At 46.0% G+C, this 17,735-nt stretch overlaps 1 protein-coding gene across 8 annotated transcripts in view; it reads left to right on the forward strand.

The window, feature by feature from the left end:
• unm_hu7910 (un-named hu7910) overlaps nt 1-17,735 on the forward strand; it is a 53,717-nt gene that overhangs the window by 5,674 nt on the left and 30,308 nt on the right. For 6 of the 8 annotated variants that reach the window (XM_018744295.2, XM_018744293.2, XM_018744296.2 and 3 more), the window contains exons 2-7: nt 4,513-4,662; nt 5,002-5,046; nt 5,841-5,909; nt 14,263-14,340; nt 16,643-16,735; nt 17,107-17,577. In XM_018744295.2, coding sequence (XP_018599811.2) covers nt 4,513-4,662; nt 5,002-5,046; nt 5,841-5,909; nt 14,263-14,340; nt 16,643-16,735; nt 17,107-17,577 — 906 coding nt within the window. Of the gene's footprint in view, nt 1-474; nt 725-4,512; nt 4,663-5,001; nt 5,047-5,840; nt 5,910-14,262; nt 14,341-16,642; nt 16,736-17,106; nt 17,578-17,735 lie in introns of those variants that run through there. The other 2 variants (XM_029255196.1, XM_029255197.1) reach the window with 2 other exon arrangements.

Genomic DNA, 17,735 nt, shown 5'->3' on the forward strand with positions numbered 1-17,735 from the left:
ACACACACACACACACACACACACACACACACACACACACACACACCCCCCCACCGAGAGGTGAAGCGTGAGCTTACGGACGTGGAGCAGTTCATGCCGGCGTCCTCCGGTGGAATGTCCATAGATGGACGGTTGCACGGTGCAGAGCCGACCTTGTACGGACGTAGCGCCAGCTGGAAATCCAGCAGTGTCCCAGTGTTGTTTTCGAAATCGGGCTCGTCCTGCTGCCGGGGCACCGAAGTAGGGGGAGGGGATCGTGGCCGCAGCTCCTCTCGGACCACGGATGAATGGAGGAGCCAAGGTGCGGAACACCCGACACATCGGCGCTCACCCACCCCCCCGACCCGACCCGACCCGACCCGACCCGAGCGGGAGGGCAGGTTTTCGCCTGGGACCTCCCAGGCCCGTCCCTACCGGGGGTGTGTCGGCACAGCTGAGAAGCGACGAGCGCTCTTCTCACACTGCTGCCCAAATTAGCGCTGCCTGTGCAGTGCCTGTGCTGCTCTAAAAATACCCTCTGCCGGCAGGACGGCCCCTGTATCGGGTTCTAGCTGAGTTGGCGGGTGGGGGAGCCACAGAACGCTGCTGCCGAACGCCAGGGTTTGGGGCAGGAACGGGGCAGAAAGCGATCGAACGCTCGGCTCGTTTCCTGCTGCGGCTCCAACGTGACCTGTGCAAATGGGGGAGCCCAACGCCGACATGAACCAAGTGGCTGAAGAGACAGGTAGAGTGGGGGTGGGTGGGTGGGGGAGGGACGGAGGAGGAGGTTCCAGTGGCGAGGTGTGGGGTTCGTCGTGCGAGGGCAGGGTGTTTGTCATGTGGACAGGTTGGTAGCCTTCTCATTGGGGTCGGGGCTCCGTCACCTGAGGGATGTGCGGTTGTACTTCGATAGCTCAGTTGGTAGAGCGGAGGACAGTTGTGGGGTCAACGCCATCGCCCTTAGGTCACTGGTTCGAATCTGGCTTGAATAACTATACGTTTTACTGTAAGTCGCTTTGCAGAAAAGCATCGGCTAACTCAATAGATGTATTAAATGTAATATATACTGAGAGAATGGGGGTGGGGCGGGGGGAGTGCTACTGAACCCCTGCGGTGTCACTGTTCCATCCTGGAACCCTGCTCTCTGCGAACCCATCGCTGTGTCCAGAGTTCATTGTTACATTCACCCTGGAGGAGTTTCTTCAGTACAGAGGAGTCCTTTAATATGTGTCGTCATGACTATAAGGTTTTCTTGACGTGTGTGCGTGTGTCCACCCCCCTCCCCCCCCCCCCCCCAGCACACCAGAGGGCCTCTGCATTCATGACCCGTCAGGACCTGCACCTGTTCATTATTCCCCTCTCACGTCCTGCCATATTTATCCCGTGTCTTTTTTAGAGCGACCCATCCAGCACGCGTGGATTAGCGGGGCGCTTTTCTCGGAAAAAAGATCGCCTCCTTCTAGGGCCGCAACTCGGGCGCACTGTCAGAAGAGTTGCTTTTCCGGAGGACACCTGGAAGCTGAGCTGCGTTTACCCACCTATAGAGCAGGCCATTCTTACCATATCAGTCCAGGGTAAGTACCTTGATGAAGGGTACGGCAGCAGGAGGTGGGATTGAAAGCCAAGACCTTGGATTGCAAGGCGACAGCTCTGAACACTTTGCTTCCCATGTGGCTGAAATTAAAAATGTTTAGAAATGAGAAACAAACTTAGAACCAATGAAAGAGGTGAAGAGAAAGGCACATTCTATATATAAGTAAACATGTCGAAGGAATACCGCGGTGTTCTTCTGAACATGGAATTATGGGTTTATATGGGCTGGTAGTTTAGTGGTTAAAATGCCTTGCATTCTGGAAGTTGTTGGATCGAATCCCACTCCTGCAGTACCTATCATCGAGGCACTGTCCCTGGATTGAGGCCATAAAAGTAATTGAGATGTATAAATGGGTAAATCACTGTAAACTCACTTGTATAACATACCGAGTCGCTGCGGATAGAGACGTCCGCTCAACAAGTTCACACAAACACATAGCGGTCATACATATGTCTTATGTAACGCCGATTAAAGAACAATCCAGAACCTGAATCTGGTATGGTGCGAGCCGCCAGCGTCTGAAGTTACGACACAGCATTTTTGTCAGCAGTTCCAAGGACCGGTGCGGTTTGGCTCGGTGCCTTCGGTTAGACCCGCATCTTCCGTGGAATTGTTCCGAAGGTTGCCGAGCACCGGTTTACGCGCCATGCGCGGTCACGACCGCTTTTTAACCCACTTGGCAATGTGTGAGGGTTCATCCTGGGCCTTCAAGTGTGAAAAGGGGCCCGTTTTTATGAAAATGACTGTCATTTTACTTCTTTCAGTGAGAAGTGAGTAAATTCCTTTTTTTTTTTTTTTTTTTTTTTTTTTTTTAAATAAGGACTCTGGGGAGGCCTAAAAGAACCTTCCTTGCGAAAGACGTCGAGCAGATTGTTCTGTCCAAACACCATCTGTGTTCTGTCATTAGACCAGCAGTCTTGAGTATTATATCTAATTATGTAATATTAGTTTTCAAAGGCAGTTTGCTGAGCCTTTTTCTGGTTCCAGAAGGTCAACCGGTCATTTCCAGCAAACGAGAATGACGCATCTCCAGAAACCCAGATTGAAAACGGAGCCCTTTTTTAAAAAAAAAAAAAAATGCCACCATGACCATCGTCTGTATTGCTGCACAGCTGTTTAAGGTTGATGACAGTAATAATAATCTCTTGTTCTTGGTTATTTTCGTCGATGTGCGCAGGAGCTGAAGGCTGAGAACAGGAACAGTGTAGACATTGTGTTCGATTTCAGTCATGCCCTCCGGGTGGATTCCAGTTTCCCCGTAACTCGTATTTTAAGCCGCTTTGCTTTAGGGCTTTTAGTCAGGAGAGCTCCTTTCCTCTGGGGGGGGAGCGACAAACCGATTAAAAGCGAGACTCGGTTTTCAGACTGCGGGCCTTGGGATGAAAGGGTCATGGGACGGCCTCTCGGACCGCACCGCCACCCCACCGTTGCCCTCGAGAGCCTCCTTGCACTCTCACCGCCAACTCAAACAAGCACGTCTGTCACCTCATCTGTCCTTCGGCCTCTTGGCTTCGATGGTTCTCCCCGCTATGTTTTCCTAGCCTTCTAACGTCCTACGGAACCGGGGTGACAGAAAACGGTTGTATTTATCACGCAGTAGAGCAGTGAGCTGTAACCAGCAGTGGATCTCGCTGCCTTTTTGTGGTATTTCTACAGATGTAGATGGACAGCTGGTAGTGTGTAGGTTAGATTTGCTGCCTTTGAGTCTGAAGTTCGCTAGTCTGAATCCCACCTCCAGCTATAATACCCCTGAACAAGGTACTTACCCTAAACTGCTCCAGTAAAATTACCCACCTATGTAAATGGGTAAATATTTTTTAGGTTGATTAACATTGGAAGTTGCTTTGGAGAGAAGCGTCAAATAAAGTAACACATGAAAATGTGAAGTTGTTCCTGTGTATCCTTACACTGGTAATTTTCACCTTTGCTTGGAGGGTTGCTATTCATTTAGCTGACCTTCTCAAGATGGTTTTGTGTTTGTATATATGTGACTTGCAATGACTTACCCATTTATAGAGCTGAGTAATTTTTTTCCTCTATCAATTCATGGTAGGTACCGTGATCACAGATATTATAGCAGAAGGTGGGGTTCAAACCCAGGACCTTTACCTGGTAATGATCACTCTAACCACTGTGCCACGTGCTTTCCCAAGCAATGAAGCACCAGTTTTTTTTGTATGAATACAAAAGCAAGGGTCTTTTAAACAGTGGATATGAATGTGTCTTAAAGCTCTGATGATGGTATTGGAAATGGCTTGTATGGTAACTGCGTGAATGCTGTCAGCCCCCCTAAAAATACCTGTCCTGTTGTTTTTTTTTTTTTTTTTTTTTCTTTTCCTTAATTTATGATGATATCTTGTGAAATAATGTCCAGCTTGTCTGCAAAGTTGAGGAATTGTTTAATTCTGCAGTAAAAGTGTGAAGAGAGTAGCTCCTCAGCACTCGGGTTGAAGCATCTGAGCAAGTGTTGAACTTAATGTGTAATACTGGTATAAGAATGGCTTAACAGGTGCGATGGTTAGCCTCACTAGGGGTTTCACACATACTCCTGCTGGGAAGGAGACAGGAATGTGCTAAGAAATGGGCGGCTGAAAAGTTTCCTACAAGAAGATCTTGGAGACCTCTTCAGCTTCCAGGGACCCCATTTACGTGGAGAAGGTTTTGATGACCTGGATGGGAGCCCTGATGGCAAAGTGGACTCCAGACAACTTGTTAGACTGCTGTCTACAGGCAGTTGTTCCACGAAGAGCTCTGTGAAGGCACATGCCTCGGTGTAGCCCATCAGATAAACCCCATGTTGAGAACAAACGGGCAATGGTTGGATGAGTTTGTAGAATCGCATCCCTTTGAACAAAAATGCTTGGTGTGCTGTGATCACAACCTGAGAGAAATGAGTGGAAAGTGATGCTTATTGTTCCTGTGGCTTCTTGTCTTTCCAGATGCAAAGCCAGCTGGTAAGAATGGCAAGAAGGCGGAGGGGTCGTCAGGGAGCTCTTTCTTCACCTGGTTCATGGTACTGGCCCTGCTGGGGGTCTGGACGTCTGTGGCCGTGGTCTGGTTCGGCCTCGTGGACTACGACGACGTGCTGGGTGAGTCTCAGTGCCACTGAGTGTGGTGGGGCTTTCTCTTTTGGCTCCCTCTGAATTCATGTTGATTGGAGCTCGTATAAGAATATCGAGAAATAAAATCCTTTTCATAAAACTAAATGAGCTCATTAATTAATTGATTAATTCATATTTCACTGACCACAATCACTTTTTCCTCATTGTTCTCGTCTATGAAATTGAGCATGATTTCTCCTAATTTATAAAATGAATGTCATAGTTTTATCGTTTGAATTAGTTTCGTAATTCTTAACATCCAGTGCTTCTTGATTCTGAGTTGATTCTAACTTGTGTATTTTTGTCTTGTCTTAATCCTGCATGCAGCCAAGGCAAAGGAGTTCCGTTATAACATTTCAGAGGTGTTGCAAGGTATGGATTGCTCATTTACTACGAAGCCGGAAATGTTAATGGTCACCAGTGCTCTTCCGGGTGTTTAGAATGGCGAAACTTGGTGGTCAAGACAGACGCAGCTTTGCTCAACCCAACCAGTTCTCTACACGGTTCATCGTTCATAAAGACTGACGAATCTCACATTTTCACTGGACATTTGTGCACTTTTTTAGTAAACAATACATATTGCTCTATTGTACCCCAGCGACGAGTTTGTGAGAGACACGCAGGGAATGTTTTATGGATTTTCTGTGCTATTAATAACCCTGACATGAATCCCAGTCCAAGGTCGCTGACTTGAGTCCAGCTGCTTCATCGCAAGTCCTAAAATAACCAAAGTCCTTGAAGCATTGTTTTTCTTTTTTTTTTTTTTTTAAATGAGTTCTTTGTCGTTACTTCACCCATCATGAAGCATGAGACTTTGGTCTTTCTTACGAGTTGACCTGAAGAAAGACCCTACTGCTTGCTCTATTGACTACTGCTAATGGGCCAACATCTTAGCTATAGAATGAGCTGCACTGGAGACACAGCAATTTATTTGTGTCCACTGCAGATGACATGTGTCATCAGGTGTATCTCCTAAACTATAGTTGCTACAATGCTAATAATCCATGAACCTTAGGGAGGACATGTATGAAATATGTATCCAAAAGCTTCTTTCGTGGAGGAAGATAATGGTAGATGTTGCTGCAAAAGTTTGAGGGTCAGATCACTTAACTGCTCTGGGATCAAACCCATTCCAACCAACCTAACAGCCTCAATTGCCTTCCCAGGTAAACTCGGCGCCTATGACGCGGATGGTGACGGCGACTTTGACGTAGAAGACGCCAAAGTTCTTCTAGGTAGGTGCACAGATTTACCACATTTACAGAAGTCGTTTTAGGTTTTCTGCATGACTGGCTTCTGGTTAACTTTTGTTCTCTGGTGAACAGCAAAACATTTTTGTCTAACTTGAGGCATGTGGCTGGTAAGGCAGCAAAGGAGAGATGCAATAATTCAGAGTAGAGGGAATGCACGAGCTGGAGGGGTTTCATTGCAGTAAATGTCAGCGCAGCGTGTAAGAGTCCTGTTAACAGCAGAACGGGCCAGGGGCACCACAAACCGTGTTTACGTTATACCCTTTAAACAAGGCATTAGGACAAAGGACCAAGGAACAGGGTAAATGGTTCTGGCAAGCCAACCAGCTTCAAAAAAAAAAAAAAAAAAAACGCACAGGATAATATATTTGCATCATATTTCCCCTGTCCTCCTTCACGGGGCAGTTTCTTCCTGTCGGTTGGCCTCCGCTGAAAGCGTTTGCATATTTGAGAGCCCAGCGCTGGAGATGTTTGCTTGGTTTCCTCTGCATGCTTCTCTGACATTCCTTCTGCAGTGCCCTGGCATTCCTCTCGCTCCATCGTTGTCACACTGCCTGTCTGTTTTGCTAGACTGTTAGAGAACGCCTCGCTTCCTTAACCGTAGGATCCACCAGCTCTGTCTTGCGCGCACACAACTTGCATAGAGCATGGACGTTTGTCCCTTTTCCTGCATTACTGGTTCCTTCTCTCTCTCTCGCTCTTGCTCTTTCTCCTGCGTCCTCTGTCTGTCCTCTCTTTGCATAGGCCTCACCAAAGATGGCGCGAATGAAAATTCGGAATCTCTCGAGGAGGTGCTCGATATTTTAGCGGAGGAGGGCTCCGATTGGTTTTACGGCTTCCTCGCATTTCTGTATGACGTAATAACGCCGTTCGAGAAGGCGGAGGACGAAGAGGGCGAAGCCGCTGAGGACGTCGCCGGCACGTCGCAGAGCGAGGGGGTTCAGGGCGTGATCTTAGACCTGAAAAACCAATAGCTGTGCGTCGTCCCACCACCGCGCACCAGCTGACGGCAGTCGAAGGCGGCCTAACCAGCCCGTGTTTTGTTCCTTGGGCCCGCTCCTCGTAGGGGAACTCATTGGAACTACGAAGATCCTTATTTTTTTCCCAGCAATGCTGCTCAGCCTGGAAGGAACGGCGGTAAAGAGGAGATGCCCAAACCGCACACTTCAGGGGGCGTTCCTCTCGTGGAATAGCCAGTGGGGAAATTTTACACGTTTTATGGTGTGAATGCTGTGTGTACAGTCCAACTGGTGTGTTATCTCTACCCCCCTCCCCCCAGGACATGCGCAGTTTATTTGCTCATGCTTCTAAAGTACATACTAACTGACACGTCATCCAACCCATGGCTGCAGTGTCTTGCCCCACCTGAATGTTACATTTGATGGTTTTTTTTTTTTTTCCCATTGTTTTTAACTTGCTGCTTCTTGTGGTGTTTGGATGAGCACCTCTGCATCAGATATTTGGGTGTGTCATCAGTTTTTAATTTCCTTTCTTATTCTGTTGGCTCTTATCAGCCCAACCAGCGGTTATGTTTCGCACGGTCATTTCTTTCATGTGACTTTTGAGTTTTTCTTCTCTCTGCGTGTAATGCAAAATTCCTTGGTGCCACACCTATCTGCTCACCATGTAGGTCAACAGTCACGGCTTCTCGGTGATGTATTCACAACCTTCAAGGTCAGTTAGATAATTGTGGGGTCTATAGAGGTCAAGGGTGCACCTTCAGGCTTGTTTAGGCTCTAGGCTCAAACGCTCTTGGCATTCAGGAAACTTTAGGCTTGTTCTGAGGTCGCAGTGGATTAGATTGTTACCCAGTTTTTCCAGTGCAGGTTTATTTTGACCTTGGTAGCCAGTTTGTTTAGTCTGGCATGCAGGTGAGTTTTGATGGCACTTCTTCTGGCCCGAGTGTCATCGCTCTCTTTGGCGCACAGGGGCGGGAATCAGTCAGTCGCACTCCTGTACGTGGGAAGAGTGAGGTCTTGAAACCGCAGCACCTTCTGCTGAAGCTGTTACCTTTCTCAGGAAGTAGAGGCCAGCGGATCCAGGAGAAAAAGCTAGTTTGTCTGGAGGGACCTGGTTTGCGGTTCTTCCGAAGAAAGGGTCCCCTGCCCTCTCTTCTTGATCCGTTGCTCAAATCTTCAAGAGCTTCAGCCTGAAGCCCCAGCAATCATTACCGGCAGCCCGTAGCCAAACGAGCATCTCTGTAACTTAAAAATAACCACTTTTTTTCCCCCAGTCTGCCAAATATCTGTTTCCACATGCTGGTAGTGTACAGAGGTGTGGAAGATGTACTTCAACAGGAACGTGGGCTCTGTGTTACAAGCAGCAACCGACAGATTTTTTTTTTTTTTTTTTTTTTAGAGAGAAGCCCGAGCCAAATGAGTGCAGTTTGTTCCCTGTGCCTGCTGACATTTTTGTGCTTTATTTTTTGTCTGACTTTGGGTGTTATACACACTTACAGGAAGAATGGCACTGGCCTGTATAATTTTTTTTTTTTTTGGCACTTTTATAAGATAATGTGCCAAACATGTGAGTTAGGTGCAACCGGATAAATAATACATGGCAAGAAATGTCCAAAAATTGGACACCTGTAATGTGATTCACGTTGCAGATGTGTCAAATGGTGGCACTCAGATAATTGCATTGGCTGAATTGGAAACTGATTTTGTGTGCAACTCTTTCAGGTTTTTGTATTATGATTATAAATACCATGATGTCACAGCGTGCAGCCACACATGGTAGCTGTTTTGGGACAACAGCTTTACAGACACTATCGCAACCTGAACTGTTTCTACATATGTGTGGAAAAAGAAGTGCTACAGGATGTCTCTGATATTTAAAAAAAAAAAAAAAAAAAAAATTGTTTCAATGTTGTTTATGGTATACATGCTCAGTTTGCTGTTTGGTTGTTGCGCATCACCAGTGCTCTCAGTCATCAGTAGTCTCACTGTGATCATCTCAACCAGCCTTAAACACTCTTGACATTGTGGCTCCCTTCTCCATGCGATGTCTGGCAACCCGCGTTACTTCCTGCGCTGATGGATCGTTTCCATATTAAAACTATCATTGGAAAAATGAAATAGATTTTTACGCGTCCATGAATGAGTTGTAGGCGCAGGCTGAAATGCCAGAGGTGCATATCCGTTTTGACCACCCACAAACATATCGGAGCCTCGCTAACCAAGTGAGATGAAATGATTTGTCAAGATCAAACAAAAGCAAGAAATCCACTGTTGAAATGACCCAGGATGCAAAATGAGTCATGTTTTCATGGTAAAGATTATAGCATCCATGTCCTCTGCTAGCTTTTGTGCTGCAGAACTGAACACAAGCTGGTGATGTCAGAATAGCGTAACTAAGCAAAACTTTATGAAATGATCATGACCTTATTTTAACCTTCATTTTCTTTATGAAACATTAGACATTGTGCCGGTAGAAGCTCCTGTCCCGACAAAAGCGAAGCAGAAAGGTACTTTGTGAATGGGGGTAAATGATGGCCTGAGTGGAATCCTGCCTGTTCGTTATTTGCATGCCTCTCTGTACTTCTGTCATTTAAGATCGAACCCGACGTGGTGCCGTCAAAGGCCGAGAACACGTCGTTCTAATGCGGGATATGCAGTGCAGTTTTGGGCTTTGCATGTTTTCCTGAGCAAACGCGTTTCGCCATCCTGGTCTGTCTGGGCAAAGTCCGGAATGGCGCTCTTTTCCTCTCGGATGGCGCGGTCCTTTTCGCCACCTGCTAAACATTCAGGCAAATTGGCTTGTATAAGTTATGCAAAAAAGAGAAATGTATGGTTGTTCTACTTCAGTTGTGTGGGACTCATTTGTGTTTTTAATAAAATAAATAGCTGTAAGTATTTATTACTATGAATTTATTATTCTTTCTGATATTTGTGTTCATTGGCTTCGATATGGGCAGTCTTCCCCTGTAGTCTTATTGTGCAGGCTTACTTCTGTGTAAATGTATATTTTCAGGTTCCGTGTATTTATTTGGGCAACGCCATACATTTTAAGTACGTCTAGCACGAAATATATGAGTACAGGAGATGCTTCGGAAACTGTACAGCTTTAACCTGCAGCCTCTGCGAGAAAATTAACAATGCAAAACCAGATTTTTTGAGAATTTCAACAGACTTCTGTTGTTGTAAAGAGGAACCCCTGCAGCTCGGGGGTTTGCCTTAATGGGCTTGTTGAAGATCCAGTTTATGATGGGCAGCATGTTAAGCCCGCGAGCAAAATTTAGTGGGAGCAGCTGAAGGGCATCATGGTAGGTGATTGGAGAGGTGTGGAAAGTCCAATCGAAGTCTGTTTTGAACGTGAACACAGCAGTTGGAGCGTTAAAGGACCCCCCTCCCCACGTCGGCTTCTTTTGAGCTGTAGCTCTTTGCAGAGATCGAACTCTTGCTGTGTGGCTAGCTCTCAGTGAACTGCACGACAAAGCTGACTTTACCTGTGTCAGTGCGATCGCATCATCACACCACCGAGTAAACAAGTAAACAAGCAAATAAACCTGTTCCCCAGATACTAGCAGTAGAGAGAGGACACATTGTAGTTTTGATGTTTGGAAATTCCTCGCTACTGCTCTAGTCGAATCTCTTCTTGCTGTGATTCGCAGGGGGTCGCGTCTTTATCCGAGTTTTCAGTGGCCATGTGGCATGCTGTGAGCTACTTGACTTGTGGTCCTTTTCGTTCCTTTCTAACTGGCCATTTTCCCTCAAACACCTCAGATGAGAAGCCAGAAGAAGTGGTTAAGAAAAAAGACAAAACAAAAGGTATTTTGTTACCTGGCCTTTCCTCTGCTTTGTAAATGCGGTGGCTACAGTGTGGAATGTTGCCAAGTTTGGCTTAAACTGTTGTGTTTTTTTTTTTTTTTTTTTGGTTTGGTTTTGCATGGTTTTACAAACTGACATAATAGAAAGGAAAACCATTGACTTTTATAATTTGCCAGCAACAAACTAACAGCTATGTTTCGGTAAATAGTCTGGTTTTGTTTACAGATGTTCTGTTGAAGTGAAATATTTTTCTTTGGTTCCAACATGGTATGCATAAAAGGTGTGATGTAAATTAATTTTTCCTGTTGTATCAGATTGTATTAAAACTAATAAAATTTACTGTCCACAACTAAAGGGGTAGTAATGTTCAACTGAATAGCTCAAGCAGTAGTTTTCTGCATGGTGTTCCTCTGAGTTTGGTCACGTATGATGAGCATTGACGTGATGCTGGTGGGAGGTTTCTTGTTCATTTTTGCTTTGGTTCTGACAAGCATCCACTTCTGTCTGTTGCACTTGGGTTTGCTTATCCTAGGCGATCATTCCTGGAAACTCTTGGTTCGCCAGCAGTTCAGGCTCGTTTGGTCTGGTGCAGTTAGTGTTTTGCAGTGGAACTCACAACCTCACTTGCTTGGATTGGTGTGTCTTTGCGGCATTTGGAAAAGCCTCAAACTCTGCCATAACCCATCTTCTTTGCTTGGGCTCTTGACTTCAGCCCAACACCAGGTAAGTTGTATCTTGCCAGCTTTTGGTCCTTTGCACTGGCTTCCCACGTGGCTGCTTAAGTGACTTGAGACCCGTCTCGAACCTTCAGAGCACCCAACTCGAGACATCGGGCGGAAGCTGAGAGAAGCTCTAAAGGAGCAACTGAGGATGATCCATGAGAAGATTGAGGCCAAAAAGATCGCCAAAATGGCCTTGGCTGAGGTGAGGTCCATCATTGCCAAGGAGGAGGCACAGAAGCAGGCAGCGAGAGAGGAGGAACTGAAGATGGAGGCTACTGCCCAGAAGGCCAAGGAACGAACAGAGGCCCAGCTCCAAGAGGAGGTAGGGAAGCGTGCGAGGGAAGAGGAGAGGGAGAAGAAGAAGGAGGTGGAGCGAAGAGAAAAGGCTAAGAAGGAGAAGGCGGAGAAGGAAAGGTTGACTAAGGAGAAGGAGCGAAAAGAAAAGGAGAAGTTGACCAAGGAGAAGGAACGGGAGGAGAAGGAGAAAACCAAACAGGGGAGGGAGGAAAAACCAGTGAAGAAATCTCAAAACAAGAAGCCAGAGAGATCAGAGCCATCAGAGGAAGAGAGCAAGAAAGGCAACAAGGACAGCAAAGCTACTGGTAAGAAGGAGGAGAAACTTTCCTCAAAAGATTCACTCAAACCGGCATCCAGGAAAGTCCCCAAGGAGTCTGATAAAGGGGATAAGAAAGAATGAGACTTCATGTGCTCCATAGTTTATGATCTATGATGAGAGTAAATTTTTTTCAGTATGTTAGTCTCAACACAGACAAGGAAGGAAGCCTGTGAGTGTTGATGGAACAGCGAGGAGACCCCATACAGGCGTGAGCCCATTGGAGATGTATAGAATTGAATTTCTCCTTAAAATAGCATCTTGTACTGTCTTTCTTCGATTTTCAGTGCTTCAGAAATGCATGCAATCTTCGGAGGAAGCTCAGACATTAAATACGAAAAAGGTGCTTAAAATTCACTGGCTCCTCAGCCTATGAGCACAGTGGGGACCGAGAGTCTGTAACTCGATTTTGTTCATAAATCCAAAGTCACTATAACCGCTAAATCACAATGAATACAAGTTAATAATATACTTTGCTTGATTTATTAATGGAGCAGGTTAAAACCTCCGATATAATTCTAACAAATACTCTTTAAACTTGCAATATTTTAATTTTGAGCTACAATAAAAATGTAAATTTGCTGAAAATAGGTGCATTCTAATTTTCAGTTGTTGACAGATTCATCCCATAAATGTGCAGTTTTCCTCATCTGATTATAGTTTATCCACATGAGCATTATTAGACACTGTTTTGGCTCAATAATGCCACCCTCCCGCTCTGCCTGAGTGTATTTTACTGCCACCTATGGGCTGGTTGTGTAAATACAGGTTGTTTTTGCTTGGCTGCAGGCAGAAATTTTTAGAAATTTGTGGGGGGGAATGCACTTGCAACTGGAGCATTACTGTATCTTTGAAAATTCATAAGGTTATTGTTCGTAACATGATGAGCCAGTGCACCTTGCAAAAGCTATATGTTACCAAAGTAGTGTTTTAGCTTTAGTTGTGCTTTTGAAGTGCTATCTTAGGTTTGTCTTTCTAGAAGTCTCATTAAAAGAGAAGAAAGCTGTAACTTTTTTTTTTTTTATTATTATTATTATTTTAAATTTCTGAGGCCTGTGAATCTGTAAATTGTGAAATGTCAACCAGGTAATGGTCCTCAGCCCAGTGCTAATGAAAGTCTGTTTGCCTTTTTTCATAATGGGAACTAGGTATTGTATGTACCTGTCTGAAATAAACCTGAATTTTCAAAGACACTGTTTTCATCCTTCAAATGAGAACATAAGTTTCACACTTGAGGAGCTTCTTTCTCAAGATGATCCAAGTTGTAGATGCCGGTGTGTCAGAGGAGGGGGAACGAGGCCTTGTGCGGACTCCTACCGCAGTAAAACCTGTCGGACGAGCAATTTGACTTGCCGAGCAGAGCAGCTTGGCAGAGGACATGCTGCTCGGAGCTGAAATGCTGGTGTCACGTGTGTTCAGCCTTCGGGCTGTGGCGGCAGGGGAGGTGAACGAGGTGTTATTCCAGACAGCCTAGGCACGTTGCTGTGTGATGCGAACGCTGTGTTATAGGCAGTGACGGCAGTCCTCACCGGGTTCCTAATGAATGTGTGCGTGACTACAGAATGAGAAAAAAACATGCTTCGCTGCTTTGATCGCTCTCAGTTTTCCCGTGCTGCACCTTTCTGCTCTTTTTTGGGGAGGATCATCGTCGATTATGTGATGATAGGCAGAGAACAAAAGTAAACCAAAGTCAACTATGTTGTGCATTTTGTTGTGCTTCCCAGTCATCTGTATGGGTCGTTATGTGAAAGTGAGTTGCTCTTAATGTGAAGGTCTCCTCATTAGTGATAATATGCTGTTGATAGGGGGGTCTGATAGCACCGTGGATGGAGCAGCTGCCTTTGGTTCCAAAGGTGGCAGGTTCGAATCCTATCTACTGCTGTAGTACCCTTGAGCAAGGTACTTATCAAAAATTGCTCCAGTAAAAATTACCCAGCTACAAAATCAGTGAATAATTGTGGGCAGCTTAACATTATAAGTCCATCTGAAGAAAAGTGTCAACTGAAAGTTTAAATATTGGCAACAATGCTGGCAGTTTCACACCCATTCCAGTATCGTACACGTGTTTGGTGTTCGGCTTCCCTGCTCTTTCGAACCTTCACCGCGTTGGTTTAAATGTTCATCTCAAAGTGTGGTTCCCTCGGCGCGATAAGTGAGACGGGAAGGTGAAAACCTTGGTGTTGAGATTACGGAACGATGCTGCGTAAGTTCAAACTGCTCTTTGGAACATCCAGGGCTGAAGGAGACGCCTGCCGCCGCAGAGGTGCGCGACTCTTCGCAGTTCATCCCGGAGCCGCTCATGAAAGAGCCAGGTACGTCCCCCCTTCACAAATCCCATCACCTTAAACCGAGGCTCTCGGACCCTGCACTGTGCCACCTAGTTCATTAGCAGAAGCTTGGGTTTGAAGAAACATTAATTAATATTGATAGTAATATTAATTAATTGATTAATTGTTAATTGATTATGATTTTTTTTTTTTTTTAAATGGTACGAGGGTATCGGGATTTGTCTATCCTGTGTTTTATGCACCTACATGAACGATGAACCTCGGTGAAGCAAGTGGTACGGAACAAGCTAGGTTTACTCAAGAATCACATGTCTGCAGCTATGTCTCTTTCTCTTAATGCAATGCATAAATTGTGCTTCTGCTGGGATGTATGTCGCTTTGGACAAAAGCGTCTGCTAAATGAATAAATGTAAATTATAGATTTGCATCTGTTGTGGTTTCTCACTGCAGCCCAATTGCCTGGCATAGACGTTAGTCCCCCCCCTCCCTTAATTCTCTCATCCTGTCACGCAATTGCAAGTATTGACACATAGCCTCGATGCACTTCGCTGCCAAATTTCTATGACGCAACACTGTTCTGGCCCTTTGCTCCAGGGCTTATTTCACATAGCACACAAGCAGCACCTTTTTTCTTCCGCCCTGCTCCTCAGTCAGTGTCATTCACTTTTCTTGTTTACGCTGAGAATGACGGCGTAGGAAGACCACCGATCGGCCGGCAGGTTTTCTCCACGGCCTGACGATTGCGGATGTGGTGTCGGAGGCGGCGCTCAACCTGTGTCCAGCGCCTCTTCTCTTGGCCTTTGTTAAAGGACTGTCCATGAAACCCATAGCTTCTTTGTTCGGTGCATTTGTCACCTGTCTGAAGTGGAGACAAACTTTGCTCCAGGTTCACAGATGAAGACTACACTGACACATCATACCTGATGATGACAACCTGCACATGGTTTTTTTTTTTTTTTTTTCCCCCCCTCCCCCCATAGCGACTCGACCTGATCTAGTGTAATTTTTCTCAGAAATATACTGTGTTCTTTACACCCCGTGCTTTGTTGAAATGCACCCATCCCTCTGAGACGTCCAAAACTTGACCGTTGCTGCTGTTAAGAGGCTTTTTCTTCTAATAAGTCTTCTGCAGAGTCAGGAAATGGCATAGATCCAACTGGAAAGGACCATATAATCAACATAAAGGGCCTTAAAGCATTGAAGCGGACGTACCTGTCATGAATTTTAATTTTTAGATTCCTAATCAGCCTTAATGAAATCTGTGGCTAAAATCGAGTGATGCATATTATTTATCTCATCCTGCAAAGCCGTTTTCAAGCAATAATTCTCTTCCTTTAATTGTAACGATTAGCTAAGCACACTAAGTGTGTCGTGTACTCGCAACAACTGTGCACCACCTGGGGTGGGAACCTGTACCCATCTGGTGAGAGAGCCAGTTCAAAGCAGAAAGCTCATTCTCAGTGACACACACACATTTTCAGAACCGCTTGTCTCATACGGGGTCGCGGGGAACCGGAGCCTACCCGGCAACACAGGGCGTAAGGCCGGAGGGGGAGGGGACACACCCAGGACGGGACGTCAGTCCGTCGCAAGGTACCCCAAGTGGGACTCGAACCCCAGCACCGGACAGCAGGACTGTGGTCCAACCCACTGCGCCACCGCACCCCCCTTCTCAGTGACAGTCATACTTAAATGTAATTATAAAATGGTGACAGACTTTATATAAATACCCGTCACAGTGGAGTCCCTGGAGGGATTCTGTGACATCATCTGACCTTCACTCGGGTGTGAACGCAAGTCCTAATGGTGCCACCTGATTATGCTGGCCAGCAGCCTGGTTTTTAAGAAATTTTAGCTTGACTAACAGCTTTATCCAAAGCAAATGTTTGACTCTTCATATTTTACTGGAGCAGCACACAGTAAGTACCATGCTCATAGGTATTACAGCGGTAGCAGGGAGTGGGGCTCAGATGCATAACCTTGCTGTCATTTACCTTTTGTTAGACATTCCAAATAACCCACCAACAGCAGGGCTCTGATGGCTTTGAACCCTTGAAACTCAGACCCTGAGAGTCTTCAGGACCAGAATAAATGTTGAAATGAGTGAGATGTATATTCACACATCCTGCCCAAGAAGAACTGCATCATTTCTAAGAATAGTTTCGATTTTCTTCCCTCCCACTTTATTGATTTTATCTACATATCCTGCGTACTGCACTGTTGTCATGGTGTCTCCACAGAGATCGTTATATTGGGCTGTTATTTAGAAAATATAGAAACATGTTTGCTCTATGATTCTGAAGTGTAATGCCATCTCATCCTACAGAACCTGAGCCAGAGCATCAGTCAGAACCTGAGGCAATAGTGGAGGAAGAGGTGGTGCAGAGTTGGGTGCAGGATACAGCCCAGACACCTCCAGGTGTGTGTGTGTGTGTGTGTGTGTGTGTGTGTGTGTGTGTGTGTGTGTGTGTGTGTGTGTGTGTGTGTGTGTTAACCACTTTGATTTGCACTCCATGGTCTAGTGCGCTTGTTTCACGTTGCCCCTCCCACACTGGAGTTCTTACCCAATTATATTCCAGCAGATTTAATAAGGGCCTGCCTCTGGCTCCGCCCATAAATTCTCAGGCTGATGTACACAGTGTATCATGGTGTGGTTCCTGTGTTCTGATCTCATCAGAAGTGTATGATATGCAGCGGTACTTCTGAGGCAGTGGACACATATCCGTTAGCTGTTCTGCTGGTGCATTTCAATCCGCTTTGTCTGAGTGAGGGGTTGTGTGTGGCCCTCAGAGCCAGCTGTAGAGGAACCAGATGTGTCAGAGGAGCCGGTGATGGAGCTGGAGGCGGAGCAGGAGGATGCAGAGCCAGCGGAGGATGAGGAGGAAGTTGATGAGGAGGTGCTTGAAGAGGAAGAGGAGGTGGTGGAGACTGAAGAGGCCCAGGTAGAGGAACCTGTGGAAGTAGCTGAGGAGCTGGAGGAAAAGGAGTCACAAGGTGAAGCTCAAACTGTGGAGGTGGAGCCTGAGCCAGAGGCGGATCCTGAAGCCTACGCAGAGCCAGAGGTGGAGCCAGAGGTGGAGCCAGAGGTGGAGCCAGAGGTGGAGCCAGAGGTGGAGCCAGAGGTAGAGGTGGAGCCAGAGGCAGAGGCGGAGCTTGAGGCAGAGGTGGAGCTAGAAACAGAGGCGGAGCCAGAGTTAGAGGTGGAGGCTGAGCCAGAAGCAGAGGCTGAGCCAGAAGCAGAGGCTGAGCCTGTTTATGAAGGTGAGACCTCCCTGAGATGGATAGAAATAAATTGTTGAAATGTTCAGTTCACAGTGCCTCAATTTCTTCTTGGCTTTCATAATTTATTTTAAAAAAAAAAAAAAAACATGTAGGCCAAGTATAGAAACTCCATATTTTCCATTTATCATCCTTCCGAC

Source organism: Scleropages formosus, chromosome 9 (assembly GCF_900964775.1).
Source record: "Scleropages formosus chromosome 9, fSclFor1.1, whole genome shotgun sequence".
NCBI classification, from domain to species: domain Eukaryota; kingdom Metazoa; phylum Chordata; class Actinopteri; order Osteoglossiformes; family Osteoglossidae; genus Scleropages; species Scleropages formosus.